Here is a 20,255-nt window from a genome sequence, read left to right as displayed (position 1 = left end):
TTGTACCCTTCAGTGTTTGAGGAGAGAAATTACTGATTTATAATTGATGTCCGCTTCACTTTAAAAAATGTATGTTTTAATATTTAATAGAATATTGGTTTTAATTCTCAAAACTTTTTGAAAACATCACTAGATATTTTCATATTTTCTTCTGATTGAAAAATAAATTTAAAATGAAGGCTTTAAAACTGAATTTATATTGGAAGAGAATCAAGAGTCACAGACAAAAATCTTATTGTTAACTGTCATTGTTCTTTATTGACTTTAGCAGTTGTACCAGCATAGGTTCAAGGAAAACACTGCACTGATTATAGGGATTATAGGCCCCTTTGAGAATCTGATAAGACTTGGATCACTCATCTAGAAAAATGAACTTTTTCTTCATACCTTTTGTCTGAATTGCAGAGAATTTATAGATTCCTAAGTCTTATCTATGGGCCAACTCTCATCTTTAAGTTAAAATTCTTACTGCAGGGTAGAAAACACCAACTGCAAATTGTAGCATATACTGTGTTTAAAGGATGTTTAGAGAATTCCTTAAGAGTGGAAAGACTGTTCAACATAGCTTGCAAATATTTTTTTCATAATTAAATAGAAGAATGTTTGTATTTTCAACCATGTGTTCATATAATTATCTATATATACTTCTTTAATTCATTTTGCATGTGCTATGTAGTTATATGGCAGTTTAAAACATCCTGTATTTAGTAATTTTCTCTGATAGCTTCACACTGAATTATGTCAGTATACAGTGCTCACATACATCGCATTTCTTACTATTTCCTTATCCCTTCTCAGTTCCAAAGGTTATAGCTGTCTATTGACAGCACATGTATCTTTGTCTTTTGTTCTTTATCCCATCACAATACCATTAGAACTCTAAGCACATAGTAGTGTTTGGTAAATACTTGTTAATTGATTGATATTGGCAACCAAAAAAGCTAGTCAATGATGAATCATTTTCACATACTATCCAGGCTAAATGCTTAGCTGCAGATATGGAACATGCAAAGCTTTTAAAGAGAATCTTTTAAGGCCATTTGGACCTTTGACTGCATTTTATATACGTAGATGCATGTGTGAACTGATTAGGACAGGAACAAAAGAATCAAAACAACTTGGTCAAAAACGTTTCCACACATCAATGTTGTTGCAACATTGCTTTTTCAGTTTATTTATTTAAGATTTATTTTAGAGAAGGCAGAAAGAGAAAGCATGAATGGGGGGGCAGAGGGATAAGGAAAAGAAATCTTAAGCAGACTCCACACTGAGCATGGAGCCCAATGTGGGGCTTGATCCCACAACCCCGAGATCATGACCTGCGCCAAAACCAAGAGTTGGACACTCAACCAACTGTACCACCCAGGTGCTCCTATAAGTTTCTTTCTTTCTTTCTCTCTTTTTGTTAAATGTTATGTACTTATTTGAGAGAGAGAGCAAGAGTGTGAGCAAGAGAGCACCAGTAGGGAGAGCTGCAGAGGAAGAGGGAGAAGTAGGGCCCCTGCTGAGCAGGGAGCCCGATGCAGGGCTCCATTCCAGGACCCTGGGATCATAACCTGAGCTGAAGGCAGACTCTTTTATTTTTTTTAAAGATTTCATTCATTCATTTGACAGAGATCACAAGTAGGCAGAGAGGCAGGCAGAGAGAGAGGAGGAAGCAGACTCCCTGCTGAGCAGAGAACCCAATGCGGGGCTCCATCCCAGGACCCTGAGATCATGACATGAGCTGAAGGCAGAGGCTTTAACCCACTAAGCCACCCAGGCGCCCCTGAAGGCAGACTCTTAACCTACTGAACCACCCAGGATCCCCCCAAGTTATTTCTAATAAAGACAAACTGTATTTTTTCAGTGTTCTAGCACTGTCCGAAAGTTTCCATATTTTATTTTCATAAACCAGAGTCTAGATTTTACAATTAAGTGATACGTTTATTCAGTGAAAGTGACTGCCCACAAAAATATTCCCTAAGCTAAACAATCATGTCGTTTTCAAAAGGAATTGCTACAGAAGATTTATAAGGCGCATGGATCCTTGCTACCTTGGGTCAGTCTTTAATGCTTCTGTGATTATGTGGAGATATAACAAGTTTAGAATTTTCCTACAGGCACTGGGTCAGAATTTTTCTTTCCTGTTAAGGTAATTGGTGAGTGGACATGATGAAGCTGGGGCCTTGACCTAATTAGCACCCTGTCTAACATTCCAGAAAACGAGCCAATGAAAGTACTTTCTGAGGCTCAGTCAAGACATTTGGTTTATGAGAACACTGTAATAAGTGCCAAGGTTACTTTCATGGCTCAGTTTCACAAACTTTTTCTCCTTTGAGGTCTTATTACTGCTGCAATCTGAAGCTTCTTTTAAATCGTTACCAAAATTAAACTTGGTATGAAAAAAACCTTGGGATTCTCAGTGGGGCTTATCTACTGTCAAAAGTAGAATAGCCAGGTTGGAAAAAAAAATCAGTAACCATTTAAAGATGACGTTAGGAAAGCCAAGTAGTCAAGAGGACAGCTTTATTCACAAAGTAGTCATTTTATAAAATCTGAAGTACGAAATGACCGTCATATAATTTTTATCATTAAAATTTTTATAATTGGAAAACAGATCAAGGATTAGATGACTTCAGTAAAAATAACGCTTTTTAATGGTCCTTGCAAAACCCTGTGTTAAAATAAAATACCTGTCAGGCACAGAAGCTGTGGCCCATTCCTGATGTCTGACAGTTGCTCTTTTATCTAAAAAGAGATTTGTTCAGATATGTCCACATTTGACTTTTTTGGAAGGAAAGGGTTCAATAATGTGTAACATATGAACAAATTTTAGGAAAAAATAACTACTCAGCTATTGGAATGTGCTTCTGTAAATTGTGTTTGTTGTTTGTGAGAGACTACTGTGAGTGTCTGGAAATCCATTGAGGGTTTGTGGTAATAAATGGAAATTTCTTATTCACAGCGTGAATATCGTAAAGACTATGAAAAGTCAAAGACTATCTACACGGCCCCTCTTGATATGCTCCAAGTCACTCAAGCTAAGAAATCTCAGGAGATTGCTAGCGATGTGGACTATAAGCACATCTTGCACAATTACAGCTACCCTCCCGATAGCATCAATGTGGATCTTGCCAAGAAGGCTTATGCGCTGCAGAGTGATGTGAGTAATCGGATTTTCTCTATTCCCTTTTTCTAAGGCAGAAACGGAAATAATCTTTAAGTGGAGTGAGATTTTTTTGACATTCCTCAGTATTGTCATTGTCTTCTGTATGGAGCAAATATGTAACGGGAAATGACCCTTGTGGCTGGAGGAGCCTGTGCCCTTTAGAGTTAGAGAGACCTAGGTCTAGCATGAACTCATCACTCCGTCCCTTTGGGAAAGCTCTCAGCCTTGCTGAGTCTCAAGTCGTCCTTGGGAAATTGGAATAAAGTAAAAGAATTGTTTTGAGAATTTAAATGCATGCAAACACTTAGCTTAGTGTCAGGCCCCAGTGAATTCTCAGTAAACATTCACTGTTATTATCTTCGTTATTATCACAATGATCTCATTCATTGTTCTCAATAACTTTTTACCTGGATAGCTATCTTGTCTGAAAATAAAGTATCTTCTATCATTTACAGCATCAATTTTCATAATCACTGAGGTTTTTATCTGCAGATGAAAACTTGTTTAGGCAAATTAATTTGAGCTACACAATTGAACATCTCATCCTAACAATTCTATTCTATTTTTTTAACGTAGTGACCACATAACATACGCATAACATACAACTTGCCGTCTTTATCCTTTTTAAGTGTACAGTTCAGCAGCAGTTAATAATATTCACGTGGGTGTGCACCCAGTTCCCAAAGCCTTTTCATCTTAGAAAACTGAAGCTATAGCAGATCAACAACTCTGTGTTTTTCCCTCCTTCCAGCTCCTGGTAGACACTCTTCTATTTCCTGTTTCTATGAACTGGGCTACTCTACAGACCGCATATATGTAGAGTCATTCAGTCTTTGTCTTTTTATTACTGGCTTATTTCACTTAATGAAAATGTCCTTAGACTTCAAGCGTATTGTAACGTGTGTCAGAATTTCCTTCCTTCTTGAGGCCGAATAATACTCCATTGTATGTGCATACCACATTTTGCTTATTCCTTCATCTGTCAGCGGATATTTGGGTTGCTTCTATCTCTTGGCTATTGTGAATAATGCTTCTGTGGACGTAGGTGACCAATATCCCTTTGAGATCCTGCTCTCAATTGTTTTGAGTATATACTCGGAAGTGGAGTTGCTAGATCACGTGGTAATTCTATTTTTAATTTTTTGAGGAACCATCCTTCTCTTTCTACAGCAGCTCTACTATTTTAAATTCCCATCATTAACAATCTTATTTTATGCATTATTATTTCTTTAATTTTGCTGTGTTTCTTTCTCCCAAGTAAATTGTAAACTTCTCAAAGGCAGGAACCCAATAATTTCTTGATTTTTCATTCCAATTAAAAGACCCACACTAAAGAACAATGATTTGAATTTTATATCTAGAATTTAAGTTTTAGGTACTATCCATAGCCAGACAATAAGAGTAGCCTGTTTTATTTATTTATTAGAGACGAGAGTTGGGGTATGTGGGGGGGGGGGGCAGAGGGAGAGGGAGAGAGAGGATCCCAGTGCAAAGCCTGATTCAGGGCTCAATCCCACAACCATGAGATCGTGACCTGAGCTGAAACCATGAGTTAGACACTTAACCAACTGAGTCACCCAGGCATCCCGAGAGTAGCCTGTTACTTTGATGGCATCAAGTATGTCTCCAAAATAGGAAAAATTCCAAATGATAATGGCTTTCCATAGCAAATTATATGAGCGCAACCATTTTATTTATTTATTTATTTATTAAAGATTCTATTTATTTGTTTGACAGATCACAAATAGGCAGAGAGGTAGGCGGGGAGGGGGGAAGCAGGCTCCCTGCTGAGCAGAGAGCCAGATGTGGGGCTCGATCCCAGGACCCTGAGACCACAACCCAAGCCTAAGGCAGAGGCTTAACCCACTGAGCCACCCAGGTCCCCCCTGAGTGCAACCATTTTAAAGTGGATCATTAGCCAGTGTAGAAACACTCCTAAGCTAACTGTTACACATGAAGGGCAATGTGTGCAAACACATAGTGCAAAATTTACTTTCAAGTCTTATCAGAAAATGAGCAAAATTATCTGTCTTCAGTGTGGCCATCAGTCCTAATTTGACCAAAGAAACAAAATACTTGGAGTTCCAGGGAGCAGACATCTCACATTTGAATATCTAAATATAACTATTTTATTTATTCTTTGAAGTATAGCTTTAAATATAGCACTTGTCCAGCTTGAAATTAGAGTTCCACATACTTCCCTTCAGTTAGAAATAAAGATGAAATAGAATATAGACCAGCTAGAAGAACAGTAATAACCTAAGGGCTGTTAAAGTCTCTCACCAAGGAAATACTTAAAATAACCTTCATATGGGGCACCTTCTGCATGGCTCAGTCAGTTCCACGTCCCACTCTTGGTTTTGGCTCAGATCACAATCTCAGGGGGTGAGAGAGAGCCCCACACTGGGCTCCATGCTCAGCCCGGAGTCTGCTTGGGATTCTTTTTCTCCCTCCCTCCCTCCCTCTCTGTCCCTCACCCCCACTCTCGGCTTGCACTCTGTCTCTCTCAAATAACTAAGTAATATCTTTAAAAAAGAAATAACCTTAATGTATGAAGTAAGGAAGCTGGTCAGGAATCTTAACATCATTTGGGGTAAATTGTTAATGATTTTGTGAATAAGGATGATGCTGAGCAGAGAACTGTAACCTTTCTCTTGGTATTTTAGGTCGAGTACAAAGCTGACTACAACAGCTGGATGAAAGGTTGTGGCTGGGTACCTTTTGGGTCCTTAGAGATGGAAAAGGTGAAGAGAGCTTCAGACATCCTGAATGAGGTAAAGCCATCCTGTGTGCCACAGAGAGAGTTGGAATGTGATGTGTTAAAGCCCCAAACCATAGAAGTGCCTCCTTTTACTGCTTCATTCTCTAGCAGTTGTGGCTGAGAAAAAAGCACTTACCACAGGCATGAATTATCCAGGTAGATAAGCTTTACGTCAGCAAAATCACTGATGTTAACCATTCATGAAAAAAATATTTTAAACAACTTTTTCATGGTTTAATTTGCATACCACAAATTTCACGTATTTTAAGTGTACACCTTAGCAAGTTTTAATACATTCATATAGTTGTACAGTCATCACCATGATTGAATCTTAAAATGCTGCTAGTATATCAAAGTTTTCTTGGAAAATTCCTGCTCCCATCTCCAATGCCAGGCAACCAGAGATCTGCTTTCTCTCTCTATAGTTGTACTTTTCTAGAACTTTCTTTTGCATCGGACTTATATCATTTATCACCATGTTTCTGAGGCGCATCTATGTATCGGCCTATGTCTGCAATTCATTCCTCATTATTGCTGAGTTAGTGTTCCTTTGTAGCTGTATTGCATTTTGGTTGTCCAGTTGGTGAACACACAGATTCTTTACACTTTCTGGTTTTATGAATAATGCATATAATGAATATTACAGAAATTTTCCTTAAAGTATTTTACCCTGTGTCCTATTCTGGATGACCTTGAAGTAGTCTATAAGTTATTACTGAGTCTGAGGAAAAGGAGTGATGACTTTGCACTCTTTACGTATCCAGGTTCTGTCCCTTCTTCAACAGTGGAACATTCCCACTGCTGTCAGGTGAACCCATCATCAAGGAGGTCAGCCTGTATAAAGAAGGGACAGAGGTGCTGTGTGAAGGTTGTCTTCACACTCAACTTTCTGTTGTTCTGTGCTTGTCCTTGCTTTTGGTGAGCAACATTTTATCCCAGAGGTTTTTCATGGAAGTTCTTCTGGGTTGGTGGTTTTCAAAAGTCTGAAGCTGAGTGATGCTTCTTCATACACAGAGCGGGATGTATAACATGCACAAAGCAAGAAGACTGGAAGAAGAAGTAGATGGAGAAGGATCTAGAAATGTAGCTAGAAGTTACCAGCTTCCTATTGGAACACCTTCCACTGTCCTCTCTCCTGTAGCTCCTCAGCGCTTTAGTGATGACCTGTGTACTGACCACACAGAGGCTTTAGAACAAGAGTCCTCCCTTTCTTATGGGAACCCCTAGCTATTGCCCTAATTCCTCGATCCCTCCTCCCTCAACCAGAAAGCCTCTTTCAGTTCGAGCAACAGCCACCTGAAAGCCTGTTAGTGTCACGCAAAAGACACTCCAAATATCCTCCCTGGTAACCCTTTAGTAAATCTTGTGTTGTTTCTGGGTTCTGTTTAGCAGAGAGTACCCTCTTTTGTTTCACAAGCAAGGAATTGTCTGGTTCCTGCAAGTTGTATTGGTCTGTTCTGTCCCAGACCATCCAAAATTAAGCCAATTTTTTAAACACCGGCTTTTGTATTGTATTCATCTTTTCCCCCAAGCCAGCCAAGAACCGAGTATTTTTATATTTTAAAATCCAGAAAAATCCTTGTCCCTCCAAAATAAATTTCAAGGATTTTTATGTATTAGCCTTCATGAAAGTAATATTCTTGTTTCTCTTGTTTTAATTCACCAAACAGAAAAAATACCGCCAACATCCGGACACTCTGAAGTTTACCTCAATTGAAGATGCCCCGATCATAGTGCAGTCGAAAATCAACCAGGCCCAGAGAAGTGACGTAAATATTCACTCTATCTGTATTTTAATACATTTGACTCATACCAGTATGTCTGTATTCTAAACATGCTGATTACCTGCAGTTCTTACGCAGTCTGAAGAGACCCAGTTACATGAGCAACTGTGTACCTCTCCCAGCGGCTCGTTAGTAAACACACTTCATTCCAGTCTTTTGAGTATTATGTATGCTGTGCTGACTGTCCTTTCAGCCATCTAATGTCGCTTCCCAAGGAGGAGGTCAGGGGCTTCTCCTGATGACAAGAAACACTACAAGCCCATTTCTAGGAAAGACCAGGAAAATGAATACTGACAACACACCTTACAGAGGAGTTACACTGTAAGAGCTAAGACACGAATCACGTAGATTAAAATCCACCCTAGGTCCTATCTGTCACCCACAGGTGGTTTGCGTATCCCACCTGATCAGCCTTCTCTGTGCTCAGAAAAGTGTCTGCAGGTTAACATCTTTATCAGGTCATCTCCCTGGGCTAACTTCTGTGAGGTGCTCTTACTGGAGTTCAGAGCTTCCAAGCGCATACCGGGGGACCTTGGCCAAAGCTGAACTGGCGCAAGGTTAAGATCCTGAGCGTTGCATATGAGACCTTTAAGGCCTACAGATCTTTGCAGGTGAATGTGGGAATGACCCAGAGAACGTCTTTCACGAAAAGCACCGTTGTGCCATGTGATCTGTTCCGAGATTATTTTCCTGTGTCCTTCAACCCTTTCCCCTACTTGTTGGTTCATGCATTTCTTTTCATCTTTCAGGTTGCCTACAAAGCCAAAGGAGAAGAAATTCTTCACAAATACAGCCTGCCAGCGGACCTGCCCCAGTTCATCCAGGCTAAAGTTAATGCCTACAATATCAGTGAGGTGTGCCCATGAGCTCGGCTACTGATTGTGCGTGAAGCCCTTTCCAAATGGGCCTCGGTTACATTCAGATGACTTTTTTCTTTCAGAATATGTACAAAACAGACTTGAAAGATTTGAGCAAGAAGGGATATGACCTGAGATCAGACGCAATTCCCATCAGAGCTGCCAAAGCTGCCAGGCAGGCGGCAAGTGACGTAAGTCCTTCCGATGGTTGCCGGTGTGTAACTAGAACATGTGGGCAGGGGTAGACCTGTTGTCCAGAAGTCATCACATCTGCTGTCCCCAGCTGGAAGTGAGTCCTGCTGAAAACTATTTAGAAAGGAAAATTCCCTAACCAGATCTAAATTTTCCCGGGGGTAAGGTTTTGTGTAACCTTTACTGACCTCATTCTATTGAGGCACCCAAAATTAAAGGTCTCCTCCGTATTTCTGCACAAATTCACATTATTCCCTTTGTAGAAATAAACAAATCACTCACTATTTAAGTCTTAATAGACTCCTGCTAGTAAGATCCAAACTTGCTTAATTTATATGAATTCCCTCTTTCCCCTTATTATTATTTTTTTTTTACTTCATTGCTTCCAGAGATGGATGAATTGGCCCTAAGGTTCATAGCAGTTGTTAGGTTCCATGAAAGTTAGAAATTTTGTTTGTCTTTGTTTCTTTTCCTTATCTTACTTTAACCCAGCCACAAACTAGTTACTTTCCTCTTTGAGATTCAAATCAAATTGACTCAAACCCCCACCTGTTGACCTCAAGGAAGTGGGATACCCTCCCCCCTGCTTGTTGCAGATATTCTAAGGTTTATTGTCTTTCCATCACCTCTGGCTCCTGGTTTGCCCACCATGATTTTGCTCTAGCTCACCTGAACTCTCATGCCCTGGATCCCCTTGTTTTTCTGGTCTACACGATCCAGAGATGGAGCACAACCCTGTCTTTTGGTTCCCCTAATCCCAAACACAACTTCATTGATTGTTTGAAGTGAAGTTGACATTGCACTGATGTAAATAAATTACAACTGAATTATAAAAGCCCTACCATCCAAAATTCCTTACCCATTCCCTTTCCCTGTGGGTGCTATCCTCCAGCTCGTCCCCACCCCTACACACACACAAACCTTCCTTCACATCTCTGCTTTTCAGTTTCCCATGCTTCTTCCCAGATCTCCCAAGCAAGGTCAGTTCTTTTCACTTTATTACTCAGAACCAATTCACGTCTACATAAACTGGCTCTGGGTCTCCCTTTGAATATCCAAAGACTCATTAACATTCTACCACTACTCACATAGGCAACTATTTGGGGTCTCCTGTAGCAGCACAATATAAATAGTAAAGATTGCAGAATGTTCATCTTTTCATTTGTCTCTACAAGGAAATTAACTTTACCTTGTCACAGACTCGATTTTTGGCCGTGCTCCTACCCCGACCTCTCTCAGGTGGCCAAAGCAGTGACAGCCAATCAGATGGGCTCTCTGTAATATTTTAATTTTACCAGGCTGCATTTCAAACTGTATACAAATGAATATCTAATTGTTTGGTTATTAAAGTAATTTCTGGGAAGCTCAATGTTTTAGGTCATAGCCTCATTGTTTGGTAAAATCTTCATAACTACATTTTAAGATCTGCCCACTTTTATTTCCCATAGGTTCAGTACAAAAAAGATTACGAAAAAGCCAAAGGGAAAATGGTTGGCTTCCTGAGTCTCCAAGATGATCCTAAACTGGTTCACTCTATGAATGTGGCTAAGCTACAATCAGATCGGGAGTATAAAAAAGACTATGAGAAGACAAAAACAAAATACAACACACCCCATGATATGTTCAACGTTGTCGCAGCCAAGAAAGCACAGGATGTTGTCAGCAATGTCAACTATAAGCATCAGCTCCATCATTACACCTATCTGCCTGATGCCATGGACCTGGAGTTGTCTAAAAATATGATGCACATACAGAGTGATGTAAGTGACACGTACTCCCCAAGACAATCCCTATTCCAGGGTCAGAACCTACGTGAGAACTCACTGCTGGAGGCACTTACTCCTCTTTTGTCCCTTTTCTGTAGAACGCCTATAAGGAAGACTACAACACCTGGATGAAAGGCATAGGCTGGATACCTATTGGCAGTCTGGAGGCAGAAAAAGTTAAGAAAGCGGGTGATGCCCTGAATGAAAAGAAGTACAGGCAACACCCAGACACCCTCAAATTTACCAGCATCGTGGACTCCCCAGTGATGGTCCAGGCAAAACAGAACACAAAGCAAGTTAGTGATGTAAGTACAAGAGAGGGGGGCGAAGAATGGAGGGAGGCTTTAATGAAATAAATAGTAGCTCAAAATTTTTATTCTTCTGAGCCATTAATTTTCCTTTTACTTTATTTAATTGAAAATAATAATTTTTTTAGTTATATATATTTGTATTTACTTATTAAAATAATACAATAAATACAATTATTTTTAGTTTGGGGGCCCCTGAGTGGCTCAGTTGGTTAAGTGTCCAACTCTTGATCTCATCTCAAGTCTTTATCTGAGAGTCGTGAGTTTCGAGCCCTATATTGGATTCCATGCTGGGTGTGGAGCTTGCTTCAAAACAAAGCAAAACAATACACAGACCACAACAATTATTTTCAGTTTGCACACTTCCATTTTCTTTTTCTTTTTTTTTTTTTTTTTAAAGATTTTATTTATTTATTTGACAGAGAGAGATTACAAGTAGGCAGAGAGGCAGTGAGAGAGAGAGGAGGAAGCAGGCTCCCTGCTGAGCAGAGAGCCCGATGTGGGACTCGATTCCAGGACCCTGAGATCATGACCTGAGCCGAAGGCAGCGGCTTAACCCACTGAGCCACCCAGGCGCCCTCTTTTTCTTTTATCTTGCTGTTTATTTTCATTTTTAAGATGTCTTCCTTTTTAGCTGCCTTTGAAATACTCTGTTGTTGGATAAACTTGTGATGTTTATCCACTTTCATACTACACATGTGCATGCACATGCAAAATTTAGACTTAAGTTCCAGACACTTTTATTTTTTTTAAGATTTTATTTATTTATTTGACAGAGATCATAAGTAGGTAGAGGGGCAGACAGGGCAGGGGGGTGGGGGAAGCACGCTCCCTGCTGAGCAGAGAACCTGCTGTGGGCTCCATCCCAGCACTCTGAGATCATGACATGAGCCGAAGGCAGAGACTTTAACCCACTGAGCCACCCAGGCGCCCCAAATCCCAGACACTTTAAAGTAGCAAATTCATCCCACTCACTTCTATATTAAGTTGCTTATATTTGCTTTTCATATATAAAATACTAATACTGGGAAATAATTCACATGAGTATGTGGTTTTACTTCTCAAAACTCATCATACATCAATTATTATAGAAGCTTTTAAAAATTTAAGTCTTAGAGATTTGTATGTTTTTTGCCTGCTTGTCCATGAACGATGTATATGACCTGGCTAAAGTCAGATAAAAGGAAGTTTAGTGTATAGAAGAATTGAAGGGACATCGAAAGTATTCATTTATTAATTCATTGAATGAATGTTTTTGAACACCTTCCCTGTGCCCGGCATTGTATTATATTCTGATGGTATAAAGATGATGTAGGTGAGGATTAGTGAGTTGTAGGATACAACAAGGTTATAAGAGTATGAAACAAAAGCATGGATAGAACTAGAACATTGCCATACCAAGAGGTGAATGCTACAAGAGAGGTATGTGCCAAGTACAAGCCAAGTACACACACCAGGGCTTCCCAGGCAAATAGGCAAGGGTACATTCTTGGCATGAAAAAAACATAATGACTGATAAGAGGTAATGAATGGAAAGACAGTGAAAGGCTTGGGATTGTTACCTGATCATTGAGGGTCTTGGGTGCCCACTTGTACTTTGGAGCTTGTGGGCTAGGTAATGGGAGGTATTGAAGATTTTGATCCATGGAGTTGCATTGTCAGGTCGGTGTTCTAAAAGAGAGCTCTGACAAGGAGTACTGAGACTGCATTGGTGAGGGGAGAGATTGGACCTAAAGAAGATAGATTAAAAGCTGCTACAGAAATCCGGCAGAAGCCTCATTTGGAGTTCAACTGAGTCAGTAGCAATGGCAAAGGAGATGTGTAGAAGGTCGACTGGATGAGATTCTGTGAATGCTTAGCTATGGTTTCTAAAGGCAGTGAGGAAGTAAAGATAGCTCTTGGGTGCCTAGAAGAAATTTTTTTAGTATTGGAGGATTCAAATAGGTATCAGCCTCCTTAGACTTTGTGATACAGACATAGCAGTTTATGTGTGATAGCCCACATAAACGTGCCTGAGGGCTTCCATGGTCAACAATAGTCGAGACATTGGAAAGCTACTTGTGATTCCAGTTGTATTGTTGACTTTAGAAATTAAGCAGTTTCTTTCTTTTCTATTACCAAGAGAAGGATACAAGTTCTATATCATGCACCTAGATGTCTTTCTGACATCTGTAAAAGGATAAAATAGGGTCAATATGAAATGGTAAACCTTTTATGTACATTAAGGTTTACATATAAGGGTCTTCATATTATGAGGAGATTATTATATGATTTTACTGTTATAATTATAACTGGAAAGTTTTTAGCAGAAGTGAAAGGTCGTTCTAAATGCCATTTTCTGGGAATCAAAAACCAAAAAACAAGACTTTAAGAACTGTTGACTCTACTAGCAAAGACTGGATTTTGCTGGCTTTGGTGAATTCTGTTTATTCAAGTTAGGGTTGCATATTTGAACTTATTTTCCATTCATCTCTAGCAGTCAAAGGTCTCTGTTTTCTATTTTTTTCTCTGTTTTAATACAGAGTTTTAGATCTTTGTAAAGATAACAAAATGCTTGAGTTCTTTAAAAATGGGAAAATACCTCTGGTGGTTTTTTAAAAAATATTTTATTTATTTGACAGAGAGAGAGTGAGCAAGAGCACTTGAACACAAAAAGGGGGAGGGGCAGAGGGAGAGGGAGAAGTAGGCTGCCCCACTGAACAGGGAACCCAATGCACGGCTCGATCCCAGGACCCTGGGATCATGACCTGAGCCAAAGGCAGACATTTAACTGCTTATCCACCCTGGCACCCCTGTTTTTATGATTCTTAACAATAGAAATACTGGGGGAATGGTGTGCTAGGGAATAACTCCTTTAAATGTGCAATTATAACATTTTCCTTTTTTGTGCTATGGGTAATGGATTTTAATTTTGTGATTCTGTGTTGCAGATCTTATACAAAGCTAAAGGGGAAGATGTGAAGCATAAATACACTATGAGTCCTGATCTTCCTCAGTTTCTCCAGGCCAAGTGCAATGCTTACAATATAAGTGATGTGAGTAGGATTTTTGATGGGGTGTGAAGTTCAGACATGATGGCACAACAGTAGAATTTCAGAACAGGATGGGGCCTTGATAATTATTTAGGTCAGTTTCCTACACACCTCTTATGAACCCTATCCCATGATGAGGGCCCTCTGCTTCTTAAGTCAGCCTTTTCAAGGGTGGGACAACTCAAAAGGATGTAACATTTTCCCTTACGAGGAGCCCAACATCTATTCCTCTGAAACTTTGATTTAGTTTTCCTAGTTTTGCAAGTGGGGGAAGGTGATCCTGCAGCGAGATAAGAATTAATGAAATCCTTTCATTACAACAAACCTGACATTTCTGAAACTTGCTACCAGGTCTTCCCTTGACCTTCCTTTCAGAAGAGTGGACGACTTCATTTTCTCTAGTTGGTCCCCACACACCAGAACCTTTATTCCACTCCTCTAGATCCACTCCAGTTTTGCTTTGGGTGAATAATTGGTGTGGTGTCCTATAATTTCATGCTACACAAAGTGTGACATTCGCTAATGTGACTTCCTGAAGCAGAATGGACTGTAGGAGATTCCTTTAGCTTGTATCTAAAAAAAAAAAAAAAAAAACAATCCCCACAATTTAAGAATCACTTTAGCTGATTAATACACAGTATGCTGACATCCTTTTCCTTTTTACATCACAGGTCTGTTATAAACGGGACTGGCATGATTTAATAGCCAAGGGCAACAATGTGCTGGGGGATGCAATTCCCATCGCTGCGGCCAAAGCATCCAGAAACATCGCCAGTGACGTGAGTACAAATTTTAGGTGAAATGTTGGGTTATTGCCTGCTTTAAAAGTAATCAAATGTGTGCTGGCTTAAATGATACCACGTTGAAAACAATATGTTGAATTAATGACATTGAAATTCTCCACAAAATGTTGTTTTGAAAACCTGTCACTTTTTCAGCATTCCGTGATTCTTTTCAGTTGACCCCACTTGGTGGAGCTGTCAGAAATCTGACAGCCACTTTCTCCCCTGATTCATAGGCCAAATTACCTTTACTGACACGTTTCCCTGACAGCCCACATTTATTTTCAGTGAGAACACCCTAACTGACACTAACACTTTAAATTCAAATGACTGCCTACATTATGATGGTATTAAGAGGATTGAAAAGAAAAAAAAAATAAAAGATTGAAAAGGTGTTAGATAAAATGTAAAGATTTTATAAACCAAATGGGAAAAGGCCCATTTTTCTTGAACATAATTTTGTGTATGTAAATTGATGTCCATGTCATCTGTATTAGGAAAAGTAATGCACTTATACATTTTCCCGTCATTGAAGATCCGAAATTTCAAAAAGCACGCGTGCCCAGTAGGCTTCGCTGCCGCGCACTATTCTGGGGGCTACAATCACGGTTGGAGAAAAGAAAGAAACCACCTGTGTGTACAGACCACATGGGAGCTAAGGTTGTAAGAATTCTACAGCTTTCCTTATTAGGATGTCACGGAAAACGTGTTCCTCAAAGATTTATGCACCACTGTGAAGTAAATTTCTAGCTTAAGGACTAAGTGCAAGTCTGTAGTGTGAGGTTTATTTTTTTTTGTTTTTTGTTTTTTGTTTTTGCCTTAGACCTTGAGCAGAGCTTTTTCTAACATGCCTAGACATGTCTTCTGCCTGCTACATTCTTTTTTTTTTAACTTTTAACTTTTAATTTTTTATAAACATACAATATATTTTTCTCCCTGCCTGCTACATTCTTGTTTACAAATCAGTGCATAAATGACAGGAGCAGAGTGTCTGCAGAGTTTAAGTGGATTTGAGTTCTCGTGCATAAAAATTAAGGTTTCGTCCTGTTACCTACAGTATAACTCCATCTACACCCCACCGCCAGTTCCAGCAGCGAGAGACGTTGGGCGGTGGAGCCTGGACGGTGCGGTTTTTACTGTGCAGGGGAAGCTCACAGCCAGCCCTGCCCTGCAGCAGCTCCCGAGTTCCGCTGCAGCCGCTTCAGCAGCGAGCTTGGAAAGTAGCTGCTGAGAAATGCGTGGGGAGGGTCTACCTGTCTATGCAGCATCTAATTTGATGCCACCTAGAAAGAAGAGGAGTTTTGTTTTAACCTTATCCCACCAGCCTGAGACAACACAGTAGTTTTCCATCCCCCAACCCCAAGGACACTGAGTGTGAACTTGCATGTAGACCTTTAGAGTGTCGTCTGCATCTGTTGCAAACATTATCACCCAGCCAATGGGAGCAGCAAATGGAAGATTTTCTCAATAATTTCTAATGTTCTGTGATGTATGATAACATACTGTGGTGGTAATAACATGTGAATTTTGGGAAAATTCACATCCCAGGAAACCAAGAGGTACTGGCCTTTTATTTGGAATGTGTCTTATTTATATCAAGCATGAAAATTCAAATGGCTTTAAGTAAGGTTCTACGTGCAAATGCATATGTAGGATTTAGAAACTGGTCCTGAATTTATCATGATACCCATTTGTGATCCGGCAGTGTTGGAAATAAATGTTTTCACTCTGAACTTTCTGGGGCACATGGGAGTGGGTGGGTTTGCATTTGTTTTTTGCATTTCTGGTACATTCTTCCAGAAAGCGACGATGTTTTAAGTTACCTTGCATGTGAATATACTTAACTACATCTAATGTTATCAGTGCCTAGGACTTTGCTAACCAAATTTTGCCTTTGCAGTATAAATACAAGGAAGCTTATGAGAAGTCAAAGGGGAAGCATGTGGGTTTCAGAAGCCTCCAGGATGATCCCAAGCTGGTCCATTACATGAATGTGGCAAAGATGCAGTCAGATCGTGAATATAAGAAGAACTATGAGAACACCAAAACCAGCTACCATACCCCAGGGGACATGGTTAGCATTACTGCTGCAAAGTCGGCCCAGGATGTCGTCACCAACGTCAACTACAAACAGCCCATACACCATTACACGTACCTCCCTGATGCCATGAGTCTCGAGCATACCAGGAATGTGAATCAGATTCAGAGTGATGTGAGTATATATAATCTAACAGACACAGAAATGTTGGTACTTAAGGGATAATCATTTCTTCCTGTTTTAGTAGACTTCACAATACAGGAAGATATTTGAAAAATGTACTTTAAAATAAACAGTCATTATTGAAAGACTAAAACAGAGGCCTGGTAGACAAGCTGTGTTGTTGCTGGCTTTCTGTGCTCCTACTGTAATCATTGATACTGTCTTTATTAACTTGTGGATCAAAGGTAAAACTATATTCCATCAAGTGTATAAACCCTTGGTTCTCTACAAGAGGAAGTAGCTGCTCTTGGCAGGCTGGCTCTAATGGTGATTTATAGAATGCAAAATAGTATTCTCTCTTCTTTCTGAATTCAGGAAAGTTTTTTTTCTTTTTTTAACTAAAAATCACACTCTGATGCATGTTAATCTATGTGACAAGTCATCTAGAATGAACCAGGGAAGCTTTGTGATTGCAGCATGATTCATGGAGAGCTGCACGGGGAGGCTGTTTAATATTCAGGGCATTTCCTTCTGCAGGAACCAGATTTCTGCAAGAATCATCCTCTGTGAGGGAATGTACGGTGTTCATTTATTATCGCTCAACGAAGGTGTCTCTCCCCAGCTGAGATCATGAATAGCCTAGGCGGACGGGATTGGTGAAATTCAAAGTCATGGGGTTTTCAGTGAAATCAAAAAGAAAGCCCAATTTATTGTCAAAAGAGACAAAAATTTTTTTTAGCATTAGCCATGGAAATATGTGGCCTAGATTCCCTCTATGTTGTATAATGCACTCTAACAACAGAACTTTTTCTTATTACCAAATTCTGGGTAAGAAGCTCAGTGGCACATACTTGGTGAAAGTCTTCCTCTCAGACATGAGCATGCCGGAAGGGGTTCTACTCATTTCCTCTGGGCAGAATTGCAGATTTCAGAGACACCCTTTGAATATTCTGTAGGCTATCTCCTCATACGAGATTACTCTCTTACAGAACGTGTATAAAGACGAGTATAACAACTTCTTCAAGGGCATTGGATGGATCCCTATTGGTTCTCTGGAGGTTGAGAAGGTCAAGAAAGCAGGTGATGCTTTAAATGAGAAGAAGTATCGACAGCATCCAGACACCATCAAGTTCACAAGTGTGCCCGATTCCATGGGCATGGTTTTGGCTCAGCAGAACACAAAGCAGCTAAGCGATGTAAGTGGTTTCCCTTCAGAAGTGTTTATCCAGGGGCACCTGGGATTATCTGTGGATCTTATTTCTCAGACCAGACTCTGTTGGCACATTATCACAGATATCCAGCGGCGCCTGGGCTGCTTGGTCTGTTAGGCAGCTGACTCTTGATTTTGGCTTAGGTCATGATCTCAGGATACTGGGATTGGGCCCTGTGTTGGGCTCTGCGCTTGGCGAGGAGATGGCTTGAGGATTCTGTCTTCTCGTCTCCCTGTGCCCCTATCCCCACTTGAGTGTGTTAGCGTTATCCACTGCTTTCAGGGATATGATAGAAAAGGTCTTAGTTTTGAAACAGCGCGGAACTTGAACAAAGAGTATAAGGGGGAGAGAAGGAGGATTTTCCAAAGTTACTTTATTTTCTAAATGTAGAGAATCTGTGCTATTTACAAGCAGACCCCTACCATTATACACTTGAAGTGAAATGAAACGATTACTGTTATCATCTGTGATTCCATCTGAATTGTAAACCAGGCTATTCATTCCTCTGAGTTCCAACAGTTCTACCTAGCTGCAAGGGGAGAAGGCGTAATGTCCTAATCCTCTTGCGTAAGAGCTGGATGTTCTGAAAGGCAAGCCAGAGAGAGGCCTCTGGGGAGGAGGGAAGAGTTTACTTTCAGAGTCAGCTGAGCCTCATTCCGGAGCCCAGGTCTACCTGGACCCTTATTCTTAGCCAGAGCCTAATTACAATGCTCAGTGCTTTCCCTCATTGGGTAATTTCAGAGTTCCATTAAAATACCTCCACCAGAAAGAGAGCAGGAGGTAAAAAGCAAAGAAAAGAAGAGTTTGTGTGTTTTTAGCCCCAGATATTGGAAGCTGCTTGGCTCAGATTTAAGAATTATCCATGAATTTTCTTCTCAGGCCAGTCTCTGTTGTCACATTACCACGGGTATTTTGAGATGAGCTCTACTGTAGTAGTAATGAATATGGAGACTCTATTGATTTCTTTTGTTCTCGCTGTGGTTTTCCAGTCAGCTAGGAGAATGGGACATTCACTCATTGTCTACCCCATCCCAATAAACGCCATCAACATCTACCCAGTGACTCCTGCCAGAAACCTGAATGTCATTACTGGTGCCTCCGTGCGTGGTCCCGGCATCAGGGCACCTCGGTCTCTCCCAGCGTCCCGTGGGACACTTGCATGTCATTAAGCTGCTGGCAGTTGGTTAGGGCTTCCCTGTCTCTCATGGGGACAACTGTAGTAAGCTGGTATCTGGCCTCCCTGCCTGGGGTCTCCCATGACAACTGGAAGAACTATCTTAAAACATGAATCACAGCTCCTCTTAAAACCTCTTAGTAACTTCTCCTTGAACTTAAAAGCTAAATTTGTTACCATGGCTGAAAAGACCCTCAGCTCTGTGGCCCTGCTCCCCATCCTAATTCTCCTCTTCGGCACACTTCAGCCCTGTGACACAGGCTGCTTTCCGTCACTCATGCTGGCCTTGCTCTTTCCAGACTTGGGGCCCCAAGTGCTCTGCTTTGGCCTGGACCCCTCCCTTCTCTTCAAGGCTGAGCATAAAGACTATCTCCTTAGAGAGCCTTTGCTGATCACCCTTGTTTCTTTCCCAAAGTTGTTCTGTTTACAACACATCACACATTCTAGCTCTATCTTATACTTTATATTTTTATTTTCTGTCTCCTTGACTGTACTGTAACTTTTAAGAGGCCATGTCTGCCTTTGTCAACACTTTACAGGCAGAAACAAACCTATCACCCTAGCTGGCCCATAGAGCTGTCCAATAAATACTGGTGGAATGAGCAGATGGATATGTCTGGAACACCCTACCATGTAGTACTATAGGTATATGGCTTGGATACGGAAAAACACAAGTGATAACCTTCCTTTTTAAAGGGGGGTGTATTGATAAAATTGACATTATGTCAGCTAATGACACTTGCATTCTGCCTCGTTTGTTTTAGTTGAACTACAAGGTGGAGGGGGAGAAACTGAAGCACAAGTACACTATGGACCCTGAACTGCCTCAGTTTATTCAGGCCAAGGTCAACGCCCTCAACATAAGTGATGTGAGTATTTGGGCTGGTACCCGTCTAAGATTGCTAACACGGGCCTCTTCTTTCCAGTTCTGTCTAACTCTAGCAGCGAGAATTTTAAGGGCAGCAAACTGGGTGTGGATCTTTTGCGTCTCTGTTCGAGGAGGTCGTTGAGAAGACATGACCGCTGGTTAACCTGTG

The 20,255-nt window shown here is 40.5% G+C and overlaps 1 protein-coding gene across 29 annotated transcripts in view; it reads left to right on the top strand.

Moving 5' to 3' along the window:
• The window catches only part of NEB (nebulin), a 207,241-nt gene that overhangs the window by 38,510 nt on the left and 148,476 nt on the right, over positions 1–20,255 (top strand). For all 29 annotated transcript variants that reach the window (XM_032355562.1, XM_032355564.1, XM_032355560.1 and 26 more), the window contains 12 exons: positions 2,948–3,145; positions 5,818–5,925; positions 7,583–7,681; positions 8,446–8,550; positions 8,637–8,744; positions 10,194–10,505; positions 10,610–10,816; positions 13,750–13,854; positions 14,523–14,630; positions 16,534–16,845; positions 17,823–18,029; positions 19,983–20,087. In XM_032355562.1, coding sequence (XP_032211453.1) covers positions 2,948–3,145; positions 5,818–5,925; positions 7,583–7,681; positions 8,446–8,550; positions 8,637–8,744; positions 10,194–10,505; positions 10,610–10,816; positions 13,750–13,854; positions 14,523–14,630; positions 16,534–16,845; positions 17,823–18,029; positions 19,983–20,087 — 1,974 coding nt within the window. The remainder of the gene's footprint in view (positions 1–2,947; positions 3,146–5,817; positions 5,926–7,582; positions 7,682–8,445; positions 8,551–8,636; positions 8,745–10,193; positions 10,506–10,609; positions 10,817–13,749; positions 13,855–14,522; positions 14,631–16,533; positions 16,846–17,822; positions 18,030–19,982; positions 20,088–20,255) is intronic.

This window comes from Mustela erminea, chromosome 8 (genome assembly GCF_009829155.1).
Source record: "Mustela erminea isolate mMusErm1 chromosome 8, mMusErm1.Pri, whole genome shotgun sequence".
NCBI lineage: Eukaryota > Metazoa > Chordata > Mammalia > Carnivora > Mustelidae > Mustela > Mustela erminea.
This window is presented reverse-complemented; position numbering and strand designations above follow the sequence as displayed.